Source organism: Colossoma macropomum, unplaced genomic scaffold, assembly GCF_904425465.1.
Source record: "Colossoma macropomum unplaced genomic scaffold, Colossoma_macropomum, whole genome shotgun sequence".
NCBI classification, from domain to species: domain Eukaryota; kingdom Metazoa; phylum Chordata; class Actinopteri; order Characiformes; family Serrasalmidae; genus Colossoma; species Colossoma macropomum.
In genome coordinates this window covers 20,063,042-20,083,656 of record NW_023494800.1, presented here as the reverse complement: position 1 = coordinate 20,083,656, position 20,615 = coordinate 20,063,042, and the positions used below count along the sequence as shown (strand labels likewise).

At 38.8% G+C, this 20,615-nt stretch overlaps 1 protein-coding gene across 1 annotated transcript in view; it reads left to right on the top strand.

Moving 5' to 3' along the window:
- The window catches only part of pcxa (pyruvate carboxylase a), a 175,804-nt gene that overhangs the window by 6,751 nt on the left and 148,438 nt on the right, over nt 1-20,615 (top strand). Inside the window, 4 exon segments of the mRNA XM_036587802.1 lie at nt 4,277-4,442; nt 6,000-6,145; nt 10,348-10,465; nt 10,993-11,144. Of these exon segments, the coding sequence (XP_036443695.1) occupies nt 4,277-4,442; nt 6,000-6,145; nt 10,348-10,465; nt 10,993-11,144 (582 nt within the window).

Sequence of the window (20,615 nt, the reverse complement as noted above, 5' to 3'; positions counted from 1 at the left end):
GACACACTTTTTTAAAATCTTGTAGAAATCTTCCCAGAAGAGTGGAAGCTGTTATAGTAGTAAACAGGTACCAACTTCATATTAATGTCTATGGATTTAAAATGGGATGTCATAAAAGCTCCTGTAGGTGTAATGTGTAGGTGTCCCAATGCTTTTGTCGGTGTTGTGTATATACATATATATGCATTTTGGAAGCATTTTTAAAATATGATATATAATGTCATATTTAAACAATGCTGCCTTTGTGTGTGTGTGTGTGTGTGTGTGTGATTTAGGTGTCCTCCTTTCTCCAAATATTGTTGACCAACCACAACATGCTTGGTGAAATTTTTTCCTCCTGAGACCCCCTTGCCAATTTTTTTTTTTTTAAAGACCTTGAAGGCCCCCCTCAACTAAAACAAACTTGTCAGTAGGCAGACTGTTGCAGTGTGTGTATAAATCAGCTTAAATCATCCCTTTTGCCCAGAACTTTTATTGTCTACCATTAACTGGCTAATAAAATGAAATAAATAGCAGTATCATGACAAAAAGAGCTTCTACTCTATTCTGCACATATGAGCAGATTATTGATTATCCGATTACTGGCTGCAGAGAAATCACTGACAATGTTTAACAAGTTGGCTCCGGTAGCACATCCTTTAATTGATTTGCAGAATAAAAAATCCTCTTTGACACAAGTACAATCAGTGTATCACTTAGGGTATCGATGGCATTATTTGCTGAATGAGGCTACAGACATGGCATTATTTGCCATGTCTGTACCCTCATCCAGCTGGATTGCAAATTGTGTGCTTGTGTGCGTGTCCTAAGTCGTTTGTGGACATATTCTCATATATCTGCTATTCGCCAAGCAGCTGTAATGTCAGTATAGTTTTCATTTTTTCAGCTGCACTGTCTCCAAGCATTGCATTACTCTTGTCGCAGCTGCAGGGAGAACAAGGATCTCTCCTATCAAGTATGACTTTTTTGCCTTTGCAATATGGTACGCTGCCTCATATGAAGCTTTTAGAAGACATTCAGAGGAGCTTGTCGCAGTTTTGATGGCACCTTTTTGTGAGTTTAGTTAATTCAGTCTTATGACAGAGTCGTTTAAATATTTTTTGCAACTATCCAGCTCTCACCCAAGCAGTTTTAATACCTCTACTCTAGAGAGTCTCTTGAAAGAGTGCCTGTCCATTTTAGCACACCCTTCTGCAAAATTTATGCTTTGTGTTTGGGCAGAATGTTGACATTCCTACATTCCAGCGTGACAGCTGTAGGGTGTCTGTATGTGACTGGTTCAACAGACACGGTGGGACCTTTGGGACCCTGGGATGCCAGCAAAATCCCCAGACCTCAATCTTAGTTTGGAACAGTAGGTGAAATGCTGAAATAGCCACCCACAATCACTACCTGAAATGTGCATCCAGTCTGTGAAAGAGGAGGCTAGAAGAGGCAGGAACTCCAGTCTATCTATGTTCTAATCAGTCTCCAGAGACTGGTATAACCCTTACCTGACAGGGTTGATGCCGTTATTAAGGCAAGGAGACATGGAACCAAGTATTAAGAAAGTGATGATGCAGGCAACCCATTTTTGTCCAGTGAGCTTATGTCGCAAAGCTGAAAGAGGCCATCCTGAAGTCTGAATTTTTTTGTCAGTACTTCTGTCCAGTTTTTGTAGATAAGAGTATGTCATGCAGTAACAAGTTACGAGAGCTAATTATAGGGGTATAAGCTTCCATTACTAATTGGCTATATTAATTTCATAGCATCATTGCAAAACAAGAGAAATAAACATGCCTTAGTTGCTTGACTGCATTTGGGAGAAGGAGAAAACTGTAAATATATTTCAACTAGCAATAAAAGAATATAGTGATTGCATTTTGAATGGATGATGGGAAGGTTTAAGATCTACAGGTTCCTCTCAAGGAAGTGTTTAAACTTTTGATGTGAGAAACATGTAGGCTGTGATTTATAAGCACATCATGTGTCGTCAGTCATCACAAAGGCTTTGCCTGGAGTGTGAGCGTGGAAGCTCTGGGTGAGAGTGTAAAATAACAGATTAAATGTTCATGACCCATATAACATTACAACACTCAAATGATTTGCAGAGAAGGAACAATTCAAGCTTGTAAATCTTGTATAGCCAATGTACCTGATACTTATGCTATGTGTGAATGTTTCTTCTTAGTTGACTAATGTGTGTCAAACTCTGTGTGGGGTGAAAATAAACTCAGTAGGCTTGACTTGGGCTGAGAGAAAATGCTGGGCTGTTAGCGTGCAGCACAGGTCAAAGTCCCACTGCTGGAATGACAAGTGATGAGTATCTGGTGTCTGACCTGCTGCTGGAATCTGAGCGATCTGCTTGGACTTGAGCCACTGCTGTGATTCACTTCAGTGCAGTAGTCACGACTCTGAGATTTTTAGCCAAACTTGGGCTGAAATGGTGGATAGCTGACCCTGTGAAGAAAGGCTTTTCCCCCCCAAGCATGCTGCTTCTCATGCTAGTTCTCTGTCCTGTTTTGTATTAGGACTGCATGATATCATTTGACACTCTCTTTATCACAATATTCGCCCTTTCCATATTGTAATATGCAAATCATTAATTATTGATCACTTAATCAATAATTAGCTATTTTTGTGTTATCATAGTACAGCCATATATTATAGGGAAAATGCTAATAATAGACATTGGATCGGTAAAATGACTTTTTTAGTATGTGCCTTAGGGATGTAACAGTACACTCCCAGAAATATGAAACTGTCACTGGGGCAGTACATCTCTTGTCATTGGGGTGGTACCCTCAAGGGTACATCTCAGTACCTTTAGTCAGGGAACATAATTGTACCATAATCCAATTAAATTATTATTTTCTAAGTTGTATTGACTCCACACACCCCGTCTCATCTCCTGGCTTTTTATTTTATTGTTCTGTTTTAAAGCATTAGGCTATGAAAAGGTACAAATATGTACTTTTCACCTGGAGAAAACTTATTTAAGGTTCACATCTGGACCTTAAAACAACTGTTTTGAGGGTACATTTATATTGTTTGTACCTTGATGAATGAAAAATGTACCTGCAAAGTACCTTTATTTCTAACAGTGTACAGCATATTATGTTGTATCGAACTGTGTCACATTGTATTGTTGTATTATGACTAGCATGTAAGCTTGTGACTAGTGGGTTAGCGTGGGGCTAACATTAGGATGTGTCTAGAGCATTAGATTGGGACACTATAAAGCATATCTTTTGTTTTAAGTAAGTGTGCTTTTTTAATGTTGAATGCTCTCAAACTTGTTAATATATTACTGTATTGCAGTAGTTTTGTTTTCAAACAGTCATGACTTATGAGTGAAAAACATGGTGCGAGTGGATTTTTGTGCATGCTTCTGGTGGCATGCCACTTGCAGTAAGTGACAAAAAAAATAGACTGGAAGTGTAATAACATCTCACTTACATTTAACATACCAGTTTTAAGACAGTACCTCGCTAGTACAGTCACGGTTGAAGCACTGGAGCAATTTTCATATCCCACGGTAAACTAGATCAACACTACAGACATTTAGATGTTTTTGTTAGCTTCTGAAAACATGACTCAGTGCAGGTTATGGATGAGGCCTGTTTACTTCACCACTACAAAAGAGTGCAAGAAAAGAGAAATGGATCGGCATTGGCTATAGACCAATATAAAAATATCTGGATCGGCTCCCTCTGCTTTTGGATTAGGTTGGAAAGTCCCTACACTTAGTGTTTTGCTGTGAGCTTCCGGTCTAGCCTCACATCTTCCAGTTGAGGTCTTTTGAGTGTTTAACTGACTCAAAGCATTCATATGAGCTAACCAACATAGATGTCTTCAAAATTATAATTTTAATGGTAATTTTCAAAGAGACAAGCTCAATTTTAATGCATGTTAATACTTTAATAATTATTTTAATGTAATAAAAGTAATTTTGGACTGCTCCTGTTCCATTGGATATGTTATATATTGTATATGATATGTCCAGACAATGCAAAGTGCAGCTGGCATTTTCAAAAACTGAAAATTTGCTGTTCTGAGATTTTGACGTGACTAGGATATGTATAACACATTTGATATGTGTTCTCAAAATAGTGTCAGAAGGCCAATCTATAACCGGGCACCTCTAAGGGTATAATATATTGCAGGGCATATCACAGTATAATTGCAATACAGGATTTTGTCCATATGCGGCCCTACTTTGTACTCTGTTTGTCTGCCTGGACTCTGTTATACTATACTAGCACCAAATTGATGTATTTCTGTTTGTGCCCTCCAGGAGAATGATGTAGATGCTATCCACCCTGGCTATGGCTTCTTGTCTGAGCGGGCTGATTTTGCCCAGGCCTGTACTGATGCTGGAGTGCGCTTCATCGGCCCTGCCCCTGAGGTCGTCCGCAAGATGGGGGACAAAGTGGAGGCTCGTGCCATCGCTATTTGTGCTGGTAGGTCAGGGATAAGCTTCTGTAAAGACGCTGGCTATGATTATGGGGGCCATGGGGCCATCTTGTTCAGTCTGCTCAGATGAACGAGCCTGGCTTCAGATACTCATAGTCTGATTATGATAGCACCAGTGAGCTATAACAGTTTCAGTCTTAGAGAGCTGCAGTTCACTACACTTAAATGAATTCTCTGTTGTAACGTATCTAAACCAGAGCAAGTATTCACAAAGATTCTTGTAGGAGGAGTGTTTATCCAGGATTTGTTCCTGTCGGTAAGACTGTCATTGTAAAGAAGACATCAATCTGATCCCACATCAACACTTCTACTTTATTAAGGTTTGCAAGTATGGGCCCTGAGCTGTATAGAACTTACAGTGGGGAGCTTATTGTAATCTTTTTTGACTTTCTGGTATGGAGATGGATGACCTCAGACATTCATATTGGTGACCAATAGGGGTTGGTGATATGATAAAATTATAATCGCAATGTTTAAAGACATTATGATACACAAACCACATCACAGTGTTATGTTTTTTCTGAGATTGGTAAGTTGTAACAGTTACATTGCACAAGAAAACCAGTAGTGTGAAGGTGAATGGAAGGACCTCTGAAACAGGTGGTAACAGTATTTTATGGCTAGTATGAAAGAGGGTTCAGCGGAACATGTAATGCTGTTTCATCAGGATTTGAGGTCACAATCTCCTGAAAACTGAGCAGAACTTTAGACAACAGACAACTGCTCCATGTTGGAGCCCCTTCTAAATCTCCTAGAATGAAGCACAATGATCACTACAAAATGTTCTTCTCCTTGTTCTATTGGGATTGTTGATCATACCGCTAGCTTAGCTGCTCTAGGGCAATATATCCAGTCTCTTTAGCTTTGTTGTTTTGCCCAGAAGATCATGCACTCAGGGGGAGAGTCGTGCAGTAGGTAAAATCAGCATTACAGTGCATAGCAGAGAGAACTAACAGGCTAGTTCTTAACAAACTCCTCTCTTTCAACTTTTCTCCTGTAGTTCTCTCTTAACCTATAGGAATGTGAACCCCAGTTTCCCAGCATATTTAGCCAGCTGTTTAGTGGTAAATTGGTCCTCTCTCATTCTCTGTCAGTTTCCCAGCACACCGATTATTGCCTTTCAAGCATCGTCAATGAGTTATGTCAGTCATCGACGATATCCAAGTATATCACCTATCACCTAGACCTAATAGTCACAATATGCTCAGAAAAGCTTATTGCTATATAATTATTGTGATGATTAATATCATCATTTTACCCACCCCTAGCTCTTTAGTTCTGTTTGAGTTGATCAGTGTTTTGTTTTTATTTTTGTAGTTATTTGTTTTTAACTTATAAACTTGATATCTCCTTTGTGGGTAATTAACCAAAAAATCTATCTGGAAAAAATAGAAAGTTGCCTTTTTAAAGCACTTTCTGGACTAATTACATTGCTAGAAATGGTAATTTGCATCAGTACAAACTGTGGATTTGCTGGGCAAACTGGCAGTAAACACCCCCACTATCTTCACTGTATGTGTGTGTCCCTGTGTCATCTCTTGCAGGTGTGCCAGTGGTTCCTGGAACAGACGCTCCTATCTCCTCTCTGCAGGAGGCGCAGGAGTTCTCCCACAACTATGGCTTCCCCATCATCTTCAAGGCTGCGTACGGTGGTGGGGGCCGTGGCATGCGGGTGGTCCGTGAGTATGAGGTAAAGCATGTCTGCTGCAGATAGATGAGCAAACCTTAGCCCTCATGTCTCACTGCCTCCTCTCACTGAGGCCCTGGCTTAAACCCTGGCTCTGCAGATAACTAGAGAATTTCTGTTTCTTGTAAGAGAGAAGGATAGTTTTATTTATAGTGCGCCTGGTTGCAGTGGAGTACAAAACTGAAAACCGTTTAATGTAAATCTGATTTAAGGACATGTAGTTTAAGTATGTGGTTATAAAGGGTTTTCATACATGGATTGATGGATGCATAAGTAAGGGTGTAATGATTTCAGTACATATAAAAATTGAAAAGGTTTGAAACGGTGCATTGCAGTTTAAAACCTCATTGTAGCTGGAAACCGCTGTCACTGATCAAGCCATTTGGGTGCAGCATAGCTAACTAAGTAAAGTAGGTGGCGATAATACCACACACACACCTATGCTCAAATGACTGGGCTTTTTTTCCTGAAGTCAGTTATAAATTCTAGGGGTTGTGATTTTTAAGGCTTATTTTGTTGGTCTACCGGCATTTTGCGCCTGTGGGCTACTAAGAAGTTCCATGCGAATGAACATGGGTGCAACTTTGTGCACATATAAACCCCTAGTGGAAACAGGCTTCTGTACAAAAAGCATGTGAGATGCAGCCAAAATGTATTTTTTTTAATCATCTTTCTCTGATTATGACTTCTCAATACTTTGACTTTGCGGGTCAAATAACTAAAAAAAAAGAAACTGCAGAGTCATTACACCATGTTCCAAAGTATTATGCATGTACAATTTTTGTTTTCCTGAACAGTTAAAATTTTTCATTTTTTATGCTCAGTGGTTATATCACCATGCAGATGTTATTACAAGTGGAAGTACTGATACTGCCAATTGCTTTATTGATGTTTTGAAAATAACACAAAATATGTTCCAAATTATTATGCTGAATGCAGTTTTTGAAAACATTCAGTGGGTCATAAAGACATTAATATAATTTCAAACAGAAATCTGTCATATTTGCTGCATGAACAGACCATTTATCAAAAACAAAAGCAATTCAATCAAAAATTAGATTTACAGATTAAGTTATATTTTGATATAAGTTCAATGGATGAGAGAGTTGCTAAAGTCATCACAAAGAAGGGCTCATAAGTCCATGTGTAGTTTCTGCCTGCCTTTCATTTGTGGAGGCTGGTATTGCCTCCCGGAGCTGCTGTTTCGAGGTATACAGACGCCCACCCTAGTAGAGCTTCCTTTTAAGGATGCTCCACAGGTTCTTAATAGGACTGAGGTCAGGGAATGATGGTGGCCAAATCATGTTTTTTTTTCTCCTTTTATGCTCATAGCAGCCAAAGAGTCAGTGGTGTTTTTTGCAGCATGGTGGATGGTGCATTGTCCTGCATGAAATGATTTTATTTCAGAAGGCATCACTCTTCTTTTCATACCATGGCATAAAATGGTTGGTAAGGAACTTTACATATCTTGCAGAGGCCATTTTAACACCCTCAGGGACCCTAAAGGGACCTACCATCTCACTTCCCAATATTCCGGCCCTAATCATCGCTCTGCCACCTCCTTGCTGACGTCACAGTCTTAGTGACTTAGGCCCAGAGTGGCCATTCACCAACCATCCAGAACTCCATCCTTTTGGACCATCTAATGTAGCACAGCATTCATCAGTGAATAAAACTGCCTTTATGTATTTCTGAGCACACTGTAACTGTTTCTCTGTGAGCTTTGATTAGACGTGGACGAAATAAAGCTTCATGCACAACTGCCATCTTCTGGAGGTTCTTGAGACTCCAGAAACACCAGCAGCTTCAAATACCTGTTTGCTGTTCAACAGTGGTGTTTTATAGCTGCCCTTTTAATACAATTAACTTGTCTGACAGGAACATTCCTTAATAAGCCTTTATCTGGCGTATTCACCTGTGCTCTGAGTTATGCTCTCACATAAGTTTTCTCAGTTTTGAAATATCAGTTGTTTTCATGCATTTGCAAGGCATTGCACTATTTCACGCTTTTCGTATTCAGAAAGATCTTCCTTTCTTGCCATATTGCATGAGAACTGTGACTTGCTTAATAATGTGGAACAATCTGTTTAAGTACGTTTCCCTTTACTCAAGGTCACCTGGCAAACTAATTAACAAACCTGTCTGAGATGATACCAGTTATCTAAAAAGGTATGAGGAAAAAAAAACACTTTATTTAAAAAAATTAAAATCTAAATGCTCAAATTTACTGAAATCCTACTGATATCACTTGCATAACAATTTGGAACACAGTGTATTTAGAGAAAAACTGCTCTTAAGACACTTGATGAGTGTAAAATATACCTGAAGTTTTAAGAAATAAGTTTTACTGAAACAATTTTTTTTAGCTTTGATTAAATTGACAATAATATGACGTGGCAGACGTTCACAAAATGTTTTTTTTCCCATTGAAGTTGAAAATAAATAAATGTGTGTGAAACTGTCTTTTCTTTCTCAGCAGCAATGGAAGCCATTATGCCACCAAAAAACCGTTTTCGTTAAACAGTCATGATTTATTATGAACAGCCATGTTTTAACATCAAAATATATGTTTTTTTGGGCAAAACATTAGTAAATCTGCCCATAGAGGTCTACAGAATCAAGACATTTTTAACAAATAAAATCTTGAAAATTAAATTAAAATAGAATCAAGAACTGTATCAAACCTGAAAAATGTATATCTACGTATCGATACATATATACATACATACACTGGCACTCAAAAAGAATTTATAAAACATTTTATTTTATAATAATCCCTGATTCCAAACGTATGAAATAGACAACTAAGAGCGTCTAGCGTCCTATAGCCATAATGACCACGTGACACTTAAAGGGGGCTGCTTCCGAGGCCTAACCGAACATAATCCTACAACTCCCCAGAGAGATTTAAATCTGTTGATCGTGTGGCCGTGACATCATCTGAATATCCGTTTACTCACTTGAACTCACTTGAAGAACAGTGTCTGGCACAGTCATTGTTTTGTGGTTTTCCTTTCAGTGAACAGAAGTGATGCGTCTCTCCAAACACATCAGATACAGATGATTAACGTCAGTGTATGATGGGTGCAGTTCCTTGTTTGAACAGTTTCCTTGGTCTGCCAATTGGCTACATAGACAGTTGTACTTTAATTTCCTCTGGGGGAAAAATGCTGGTGTTATAGGAGACAAAAGCAATGATGATGTGAACACATATAAATAGGCACATAATTACACAGACTACAAATATAAACACTAGAAATGTAACAGTACAACATCGTATGGTGTTGTTCAATTCAATACCACAGAGGCACTGAACATACACTGAAGCAAACAAAATAGTCAGTTTAATATTGATTATATTACATGATGTATGATACAAATTAAACAAGCAAGCCCACAATGAGGACAGACCCTCCCTTGTCTAAAAAAAGTCACTTGGCTCAAAATTGAGAGCAGGGAGGAAAAGCCCCTTTTTCGCGATCATATATTAGTTCAGTGCTAACACATTAGCTTGTGCAATGTACGTTTAACCCTCTGAGGAGTCATCTTAAAAGTGCCCGAACATGGACAGATCTTATTTTTACATGTAGTGATGCCACTCAGGTGTTCTATATATCTGATTCATCACAAATTCAGCTTTTCAGTTACTGCAGTTATTGAACACACATATTAAATGTAAAGAATTTAAAGGCAAAAGCATTTTCACATCAACCACAAAACGTAGACAACGAGAGAATAATCTGAATAGTAGAACACAATGAACATATAAAAATCACTTGAAGTCTCTATTGTTATATTTATATGCGTTAAATTAGTGTCACTATACTTAACTCCCTGGATTAATTGGATATGCTGGATGGTGTATTTTATCATTTGATTGGCTACCAAGTCAGGACAAACCCCCCAAAAAGGATATACAAAATAATTGACCATTAACTTTGGTTTGTATACACTCATTTAATGTATGACACACAGTACATACATTCTGCACAACTCCTGAAAGCTCTGCTTCTCTAGTTTAAGCTGGACTTAGATTTTTGTTGATCTTTCCAACAAAGTTATTTAAGTTGAAACGTGTTCAGAAAGCATCGCCAGCGCAATGATTATCCTTTAAGGGTTAAATGGTATATGATGTTATAACCTGAAAATGAACAAGGTGGGTTACACCACAACCACTGATGTATGTGTGTGTGTTTTGTGTGCAGGAACTGGAAGAAAACTATCAGCGGGCCTACTCTGAAGCCCTGGCTGCCTTTGGCAATGGAGCACTGTTTGTGGAGAAGTTCATTGAGAAGCCCAGACACATTGAGGTGCAAATTCTGGGTAAGTGACGTGCTTTTTAGTAGATTATCCTGAAGCACTCTCTTGTTACAGGGCTTAAAAAGCTCTGGTTTCATCCCACTGTTTTACAGCAGCTTTTATGGGTGTGTCCTTTATCCTTTAATTATAACTGTCAGGAAGCTGAGGGAACTTTTTTACACACTGTCTCTGAATGTTAGATTGCTTTCTGGGTGAAAATGGAAATTATATTCACAGCGAATTGTCACACAAAGTTTGTGTCTTTTATGCTGCTGTCTGACATTTGTTGCAACTGTTAATTAACTTGCATCTACTGAGATGTTTGCTTAGAGAAGAATGGAGATCAGATGTAGCCTGTCCCACGATAGACAGACAAACTCTTTTGTTAATCAGGAAGAAGCAATCATTCTTGCAAGATGTTTTGTCAAGATATTAACAGATGGTTGTGACTGGAGCAGCAGATTGTGTTATAATGGTGTTTGTGATGAGCAGTCAGCCCTGTTCTTTGACTCATCTGTCTGTCTGTCGTGTCTATGTGTCGTGTTGTGCAGGTGACAAGTATGGGAACGTGATTCACCTTTATGAGAGAGACTGCTCTATTCAGAGGAGGCACCAGAAGGTGGTGGAGGTTGCCCCAGCAACACAGCTAGATCCCCACCTCCGAGACAGGCTAACCGCAGACTCGGTCAACCTGGCCAAACTGGTATTACTGAACGCATTCACATGTCATCAGTTTGCTCAGACTTGAATGGCTACTTATGGGCAGAAGGGCAAAAGATATAAATTGGATATAAACATTACTTTAACACATACCGGGACCCCAATTAATTTACATGTCATTTTAAAATAACGTTCAGCAATGTCACACACAGATTTTGGAATCTGCTATAAAAATGGTTTCAAACTGTATATAAATAGGTGATTCTGCAGTTAGGAACCTATTTGACTCCAGTCATGTTATTCAGTGGCAAAACACATGATTGAGTTGTAATTCACACCAGTATTCACTTACACTATATTATTGTTATAATTTGTTGATCAAATGATAATTTGTCACTGCAATAACAAGACGTCATTACAACCAAGACACAATAATTAACTCAATGGCTTTGGCATGTGATACATATATATATATGTGTGTGTGTGTGTGTGTGTGTGTGTATGTAAAGGGGTATTTGTTCCATTTTTTAAAATTTGTACATAATTTAGCTGTTGAGATTTAAGTAAAGTTGATATGAAATTCACTGTAGCAAAATTTGGCCAGTTGATCTACACATGACTTCTTTACACTAAAATGTAATGTTGAACATGTACTGGTAAAATAGTAGAAAAAATAAGTGTTGTACATTTAACTAAATAAATAGTCCACATGAAAACGCTCTCAACGACCTTGTTTACATCATAGTTTAATTCTGGAGAAATATTTCAAAATACAGTGGAGGTCTCCTTTCAGCGTATGTCAATAAAGCAAACCTGGCTATTTCTAAAGTATAGTTCTCATATAGTAACATATTTTATAACAGTGCTTAATAAAAAAAAACGGATTCACAGATGATGACGTGTGAATCTTAAAATAACTTCTGTTTCTTACCATCCAAATGTCACTGTTTTGTGATGGTAGTTTTGTGCTCCTCTGTCACTCCAGTGGCACATAATTGATTTGAGAAAATTTGTATTGTCCTCTAAGAAATGATTGTAATAACTGCAGAATTGCGTATAAGTGAATTTTAACTATATGCATTTGAAATTATTATAAAGGAGAAGTAAAAGTCTGGGTAGGGGCAACAATAGTGAAATCCTGGCAACACTTAGCTTGAGAAAGAAAATCATTAATGAGGCACATAAGACATTTAGATCTACTATTACCTAATCTTTAAAATGCAATAAATCTATATTATGTGTAAGTGTATGTATGTGAACATATATTGGCATGTTAAGGATGTAACAATTTACAATAATTAGGTTTGATAAGATACGGTGTTCTCAATTTAATTATTTTTTTTGACACAGGAAAAATAGAGTGCTTGAAAATATGCCTTAAGTCGATATGTTAATGTTTCCGTTTTTAGTTTAGTGTTTAGCCTTATAAAAGTACAGTATTTTATGATAATGTGCTATCCACAAGCTAATATATTAGCCACAAGCTAATATGTGCTTATATGGAGGGTTCTTTTCCTCCCTACTCTCAGTCTTGAGGTGAAGAGGAAGCAGTATTCTCAGAGGAGGTAGGGTCTGCCCTCTTTGTTAGCTTTCTTGTTTAGTTTTTATTATAGGTAAAGCAATATAATCAGTATTATATTACGCTCCAGTTTGTTAAGTGTATTGTTTGATATCTGTGCCTATTGAACTGAGAGGCTCGTATTGAACAAAATATTGTGTTGGTAGATTCCTACTGTATAAAAATCTGAAACTAACTGTCTCTAACTGAAAAATCACCCATATGTGTATTAGACAGAGCAGAATACAGCCAACCTGAAAGTGAAAAGATAAGTTTCAATTAAAAGGCTGTAGACCTGTTCACAGGACGGGTTTGTGATGAATGTAGGCATTCAGCTGCGTCGTATGAAGGCCGTTAAAATATGCTAAACATGACGTTACCTTGGACGGGTGGATGAGAAATAGGCTAAGCCTCAGGATGTGTTCCTAGTTTCCAGTGAATGTGTATCTGTGAGTGTGCACCCACACAGCCACTCATGAGCTGTACTATAGCAACTCTTTGAGCACCATGCCTGGCCTTGCTTTGTATTATATTCAACTCTTGCACATTCCTACGAGCATTTTATGGTCATCAGAGTTGAATAACTCCTCCACAAACTTACTTCATCTCCTCTTTGCAGGGACAAAGAAACAATGACTCATTTTTTTTTTTTACTGCAAGGTCTGGCACACTTTCAGCCTGTTATTGAAAACATTTCCTCATGTACGCCATTCTCTCTCTTTCCCTCTCACTCGCTTCTTTATGGTCAGTACCACATTCTGAGGAATTTTTTTTCTGCTTTCAAACAGTAGAAGATACATGAAAGGGCCTCTCAAAGCATCAGCACTTTTGAAGTCTGTTGTGTTCGCTTTCCTCTGAAGCTCAGCATGTTAATGCTTCTTTATTTTTATTTATTTTTTTTTGTGTGTGGAGGCGGAGAGTGAAGGTCACTGTATGATCAGGATAGGAGTGCATGTGGCGAATGTACACTATAGAAAGAGCAATTTTTAAAGGAATCAAAGGGTGCGTAGAAAGGTGCTTGGACCCCTAGCTGCCCATACAGTGTGTATATGCTTTCAGACACCAGATGGCGCTGGTGATGTTGTAACCACTAGGCTGTGAACCAAAATTGAATCAAAGTGTCCCATTCATATTGACTGTTGAATAGAGACCAAACTAAGACATGCGCCAAGGCTTTTTCGAACGACGTGAGCAATGAATTGACACTGATTGTCATTGTGTGCTGTGATCAGATTATAGCGTGATTGAGAAAGCGCTTACTGATCAGCCATGTGAAAAAAGCTGGGCTCAAAGCTTCACACGGCGGCTCTCTTATTCTGATCTGCTCATTAGATGTGGTGCACTGGGTCACATCGCCAAACTAATTACTCTTCGTTTTGGTGACAGCATGCCAGTGTCTTGCCTGTGCAAGCGATGCACATATGCACAAACGCACTTGCCCAGGGAGAGATCAGTGAGAGATGCACGGTTTTACATGCACATACAGACATACAGATACTTACACATGCACATCTGTCTCAACACTAAATATTTCTGAGGTCTTCTTAGTTTTTCTATTTGACTATGTATAAAAACTGCAGTTTGCTCTGCTGTTGTTGTTGTTGCACGATTTCTGTGCGTAAGCACTGTATAGTCTGCTGAAGGTGCTCCAGTGTTATTGTTACTGCCTGTTGTGTTATTGTTACTGCCTGTTACTGGTCTTATCAAAAGAGCCATCAGTGGTACTCCTGGTCATTGTAAATCTGTATTTGAATGAGAGGACTACACGGTAGCACAGCAGCAGATAATTGGAAGGACCAAAGTGGGAAAATGTGTTAATGGTGTTGAAAAGAAATAGAGGTGTTAATAGTTTATAGTACTAGTTTGACACCACTGCTAGCCCCCCTTTACCCTGTTCATCAGTGATCAGGACCCCCACTGAGCAGATATTATTTGGGTGGTGGATCATTCTCAGCTCTTGCAGTGGCATGTTAGAGTGTGATGTAGAGAGTGTGTCAGATATAGCAGTGCTGCTGGACTTTTTAAACACTGCGTATACTTAATGCCCTGCTCAATTAGACACACCTACCTTATTGGTCCACCTTGGAGACCACAGCTTATCTGTTGCTGCATGGTTTTTGTTAGTCATCCTGTAGTCCAGGGGTGGGGAATTCCACTCCTGAAGGGCTGGGTTTCTGCGCAGTTTGGGGATTCCTGCTCAAGCACACCTGATTGAACTCAAAACTGAAAGGTTTGGTTGCTGTGCTGAGCAGGGAAATCCCCAAACTCTGCTCTCGGCCCTCAGTTCCCCACCTCTGCTCTAGTTTATCATCAGTGGTCGGTTTCTTGTCACAGGATGCTGTTGGCTCGATATTTTTGGTTGGTGACACTGCACTTACACGGAGTTGTTTTAAGAGCTCCTGCAGCACTGCTGTGTGTGGTCCACTCTGTACATTGCACACTTACTATCATACCACTACCATGTCCGTGCCACTGCAGTGCTGAGAATGATCCACCTGCTCAGTGGTGGTCCTGTGGTGGTCCTTACCACTGATGGGGTAAAGGGTGGCTAACAAATTATGGAGAGAAACATATGGAACAACAAAAGTGGCCAGTGAGTGTTTACCATAGAAAAAGCAAAAGGGAAATGGACAGATTAAACTAAAATAATTGTTACTCTCTTACTCTTAGCTAGCTACATTTTGTATTTGGAACTAACTTCCACTGCTGTAGCTACTGTTTTCACATGATCCACTTTACTTGGCTTCATGTTATGTTGCACTACAAGAAATTCTGTGATGCTTCAGGCAAAATTTGTTATGGAATAAGATCAGGTTAGTTTCTTTTGTCCTTAAACCTAACATTTTTCATCATATATTCAGCATTATCTGCTGGTATTCCCTGACTCTGATACTTGGTATCAGGTTGGTGCCAACTCTAATAGGCATTAATGGATTATTAATAATTTATGCTGCTCTAATGGTCTCGTGTCTACATGGCCTGTGTCTGTAGGGTCCTGATCACATAGACCATGTGAAGCTTTGTCTTCTGGGAATGTGCATGGAGACTCGAGTACTCTGGTAATTATTCGAGGTGCCAGTATTCGAATCCTGATATCACTATTTGGGTATTCATTACTTTTCATTATGGGAAGACGGAGAAAATATACAGGCTAACGATTCAGAGAAATGCAGATTTTATGTTTTAACAGGACCTTAAAATGTGACAGTTTTGCTACTGTCAAACATGAATGCCTTAACCTGAGCGCATTGGTACGACATTATTAGGACGCAAAGGTGATCGAGAAGGCCGAGGTGGATGGCTCTAGCGCAACTTTCCCTCTAACTTGGTTAACTACTCTAGCTGATGTGAATAATTTTTGGACAAAGTATGTTGGCACTTGTCCACTGAGGACAAAAGACCTTGGGTAGAAGATGGCCTCATTGTCATCTAAAAAGCGAGCTACAATTTTGGATAAAATCCTTTTGCTTTTTCTTTCAGTGCAGTTACCTGAATTCATCATCTCTTAAAAATACTTGAGTATCAAAATTAGCACATCCCTATTGTCCGTGTGGGCTGACCACATGAGCCGCGGTACTGCATTCACAGTACTTAGACAGAGTGTATTCAGTGTGTTAATGAAAAATTCTAACATTGCTCATAGACAGGAATAGACAAGGCTATTTCAACATGCTCAAAATGGGAATTATTCCTCTGATGTCGCTTCAAGGACAGTTTTTAACATGTTGTTTTTTGCCCTTTTATATCCTGCATAGTGAAATTATTTTCCGCTCATGTGGCCCATAGCAGTACTGGCCTCCTGTGTTTAAGTAGCCGCCATACAAGCATCATTCTACCAAATGGGTTTTGAACTCAGACTTTTGAAGTTTTGGACTTTAACTGACTTGGACTTTAGACTAAAATCCTTTGGCTTTGAATGACCCTATGCCTTAATTAAGTTTTATTATTAGTTTTTACTAAACTTAAGCTTAATTCAAAACCACTATCCAGTACATGACTAGCAAACACAGCTTTGAACAGTTGAACACACTTAAAATCATATTTTTCATTAAACACAAAATAATTACTTAATTGCAGAAAATGTGTTTCTGTAGTGACGTCTTAAGGTTACGGACTGATTTTCAGACTTTGAGACACACTTACTTCAATACAATGGGATCTAACTGCTCACCATGTGGTCATGAGGGACAGGGATGTAGTCTCACTTCTTGCTCTAAATTGCAGGGGTGTGGCTAAAATAAGACTCCGCCTATACGCTAAAACTATTACTGTTTCGGTAGTGACATGAAATCGTGGGACAGCATTTTTTTTATATATGTTTTAATAAAAAAATTAAATGCATGATAAATCTGAATCTTTCAGCTCCACTTTAAAAGAAATCAAAAAGTTCTTTTAAAAATACATAGAAAAAATGCAAAACAATTTAAGTATTATTTTCACAAGTTGAAATTTAGTGGTTAGAGTTTGGGACAGACATCTCCCAACAAAAAGTTCCCTATAAATGATGATTTTGTACATATTTAGCTTATTATTATCTCTGTTAATGCCTTGGGTTTAAATGGATCATAACATAATTCCTGTATATATCTAAGGTCTGAGCACTTTGTTTGTTTTTTTCATTACTGTGGGACTGCAGTTTGAACTAATCCGACAGAATGGTTCATATATAATATACTTTACATTTAAAATAGTTAACTGAGTGAATGTCGGTAGCTGTCCCTAAATAATTGATCTTTCGTTGGTCTTTAATTGAGTGGCAAGCAGTATTAATCTGCCTGTTCATAGCACACATCCATCAGATTGTTATGGGGATCAAACAGTGAGTAGCAAAAAAAGCCTTTAAAGGAAAATGATGTAAGACATTAACAGGGCTTTTGTTTCAGTCAGTCACTGGTAATCATTTTATATTGATGGAGCAAAGATTCTTGCGAATGTTTGTGCACACCTGCTTGTTTAGTCTGTCGGATCAGAGCTTTTGCTGCAAAATCACTTTCTGGCACAAGACTGCTGTGGCTGATTCTTTTGAAAAGCCAATTTAAAACCTAGCAGATGAGGCACATTGAAGCATGTAGCTTAATGATGCCCATTTACTGGTTGCCGCCAATTTCTGACGATCTTATAACGATCATTAAACGAAACTTAAATATAAAAGGATTTCAGTGCTGTTCTTTCAGAAGGAGGAGAGATGGTTGAACGTGAGATTTTAGCAGGAAGAATTCATTACTCCTGACTGAAGTGGCTTCATATGAACACAGAGCTGATGGATAGTTAGTTGGAGTGTGTGCTCCTGTTAATGTGTCTGCACTACTTTTAATGGTCTTCCCATTCCTCATTTAGTAAGCTCATTTAGATTTCCTGTTTTTCACTAAGAATGCAATTTGCAAATGTCATGGTCTGTAGCAATTACTGAGTATTCAGATCACTGCATTAAAACTGAGAGGGAGTGTGTGTGTGTGTGTGTGTGTGTGTGTGTGTGTGTTTGAGTGAGAGTGAGTACAACCACCTTCTGGCGTTTTGTGGACATCACACACTTGTAGAAACTTGTGATTGCTGCTAAATCGTGGGTGAGATGGGCTTTAAAGCTTCTCTCAAACCACTCAAACTACATCCAGGTCTTCACTCAGGTCCTGCAGGTCATGCAGAAGTGGCTAAGACTTACTGTGAACTATAAAAATGACCAGAACTTCACCTTATGAAAGCTGAATGCTGCGGTCAGATATTTCCTACAACAGTCGTTGTGCCTCATTCTGACCTCTTTGTGTGTGAGCATGTCACCCAGGCATATGGATGCTGGATTATGTTCAACATTTCTCTTGTTTCTATTATTAAACATTCATCTTCAGTTAGAACATTCAAAACAAACAGTTATTTATAGAAAGAAACAACAGAAATCACAGTCATAACATGTAGCGTCCATATGCCTGCATGAGGTGGGTGCACATTAAAGTGTGCCGGGGTGAACTTTGCTTATAATGTAAATTTTGGCAAACGATTATCGTTGTTATGTTCCGCTTAGGTGTAGGGGGTAGAGAGGAGGTAACGTGACATGATGTAAGAAGGAAGGAAAGACGTGGACAACAGTAGCTGCAATTTCAGTCAATGCTTTTTTTTCCTTTACTTCCATTTGCAAAAGTGTATGCTACAAGAATAATATTTACAAAGAAAGAGTGAGAACTATGATACAATGAGCTCTCAACTGTTTGGATGCTAGGCATTAATAGTACATTAAGTATGGAGTATTGAGTATTGACTAAGTATAAACATTGACTTGGATGATCCAACCAACTGCAAAGGTGGTCTGAGGACGGTGCCAAACAAATGAAACCAAGAAACCAAAAGCTAACCTGCCTACCCAGATCTGGTCCTCACCAAAAATACAGCGGGTGGCCTTACCTGATATCTCTAAACAATGAAACAACTACCGTATATCTTAAGGCGCACACAAACTTGCCTGTCCACATATTGCGCTGGAGCGAGAGAGAGGGAGAACAAGAGAGGGAGCAACAAAGTAAGACTACCATATATTGGCTACATTTTCAAGTCCGTCACGTAGCACAGCCTAACAATACTGATGGTGCCATAAAAGTCTCAGGTACGCTAAATGCTCCACGCACAACTCCCCACAGGTAGGTCCTTGTATTTGCCAAGACCTGCTCCTCAGCAGACAGCAGTGACTCAGGTTGGTGGACAGAGCGCAGCCAAGCATCAACAACGTCCTCAATGGTCCATTGCAACACCTGTGTAGTAGTTTGGTAGAGTGAAAAGGGGAGAGAGAGAGAAAGAGAGAGAGAGAAAGAGAGAGAGAGAGACAGACAGAGAGAGAGAGAGAAAGAAAGAGAGGGAGAGAGAGAAAGAAAGAAAGAGAGGGAGAGAGAGAAAGAAAGAAAGAGAGGGAGAGAGAGAAAGAAAGAAGGAGAGGGAGAGGGAGAAAGAGAAAATCCAAAACAAAACATATGTGCATCGCAGACACATAATTATCATCTATATGATTATCGTGATGAATGATATAATCATGATCCAAATCGATTTGCTAAGTGCTGTGTGTGAGTGTTACAGAGCCTTACCTTATAGCTTACATCTTTCCTGATGATGATGTAATCACCATATGAATACTGACTGGACTAGCTTCTAATATGAAAATATAATTTATAATTATAATGAATGAATGTTGTGACACATAAGCTCTGTGATCTTTTGGTTGGAGACCAAAACACTGCTAAACCTTCACATTGGCACCCGTCCTCTAAGCAAGCTCACCCATTTTACTCTCTACTGGAGAGTAAAGCTCAGTTTCTTTGTTTCACCCATAGATGCTTTGCCAGACTTAAATTCAGTGTTGTAATCTGTCCAAGTGGCAAGTATGGATATGTGTTGATTAGAATGATAGTACAAAGGAAATGGATAAACAGAAGCACAGCCTATAAAGAGTACATGGCATGTAAAGGAGATGGAAATTTGCATAATATCAGCCACATGCAAGTTATCGCAATATTTTGTATCAAAAACTGGGAGTCAGCACAACATTTGTTGTCCAAAGTGGCTGCCCTCTGTATTCAGCCATGTGAAAGTCATTTTTTGTTCATTTGTATAGTTCACAGAGTATCGTAAACCATGTTGACAAATCTATGCTGCCCAAATGACCACCTGGATGTGTTTTGAGCCGGTTTGGGACATATTTACAGCAAAGATTTGAGTGACTATCAATTTCTGGTTTTAGCAGTATTAGTTTTGCAGCTCCAGCTCTAAACTAAAGAAGCGGAATTTGGACACCAAATATATCTTGGCTGATCGACGGGGGTAAGTGGAAAACTGCAGATTTGAATGTGCAAAGCCATTCCTTTAAATGTCTGCTGTTTAGATGTGCTCATACATAAACACACACATACATATTTTGGGGAAATGTGCTTGAGCGTGTGAACAGAAATACACACTAATTCATGCACCCAGTAGATCCGG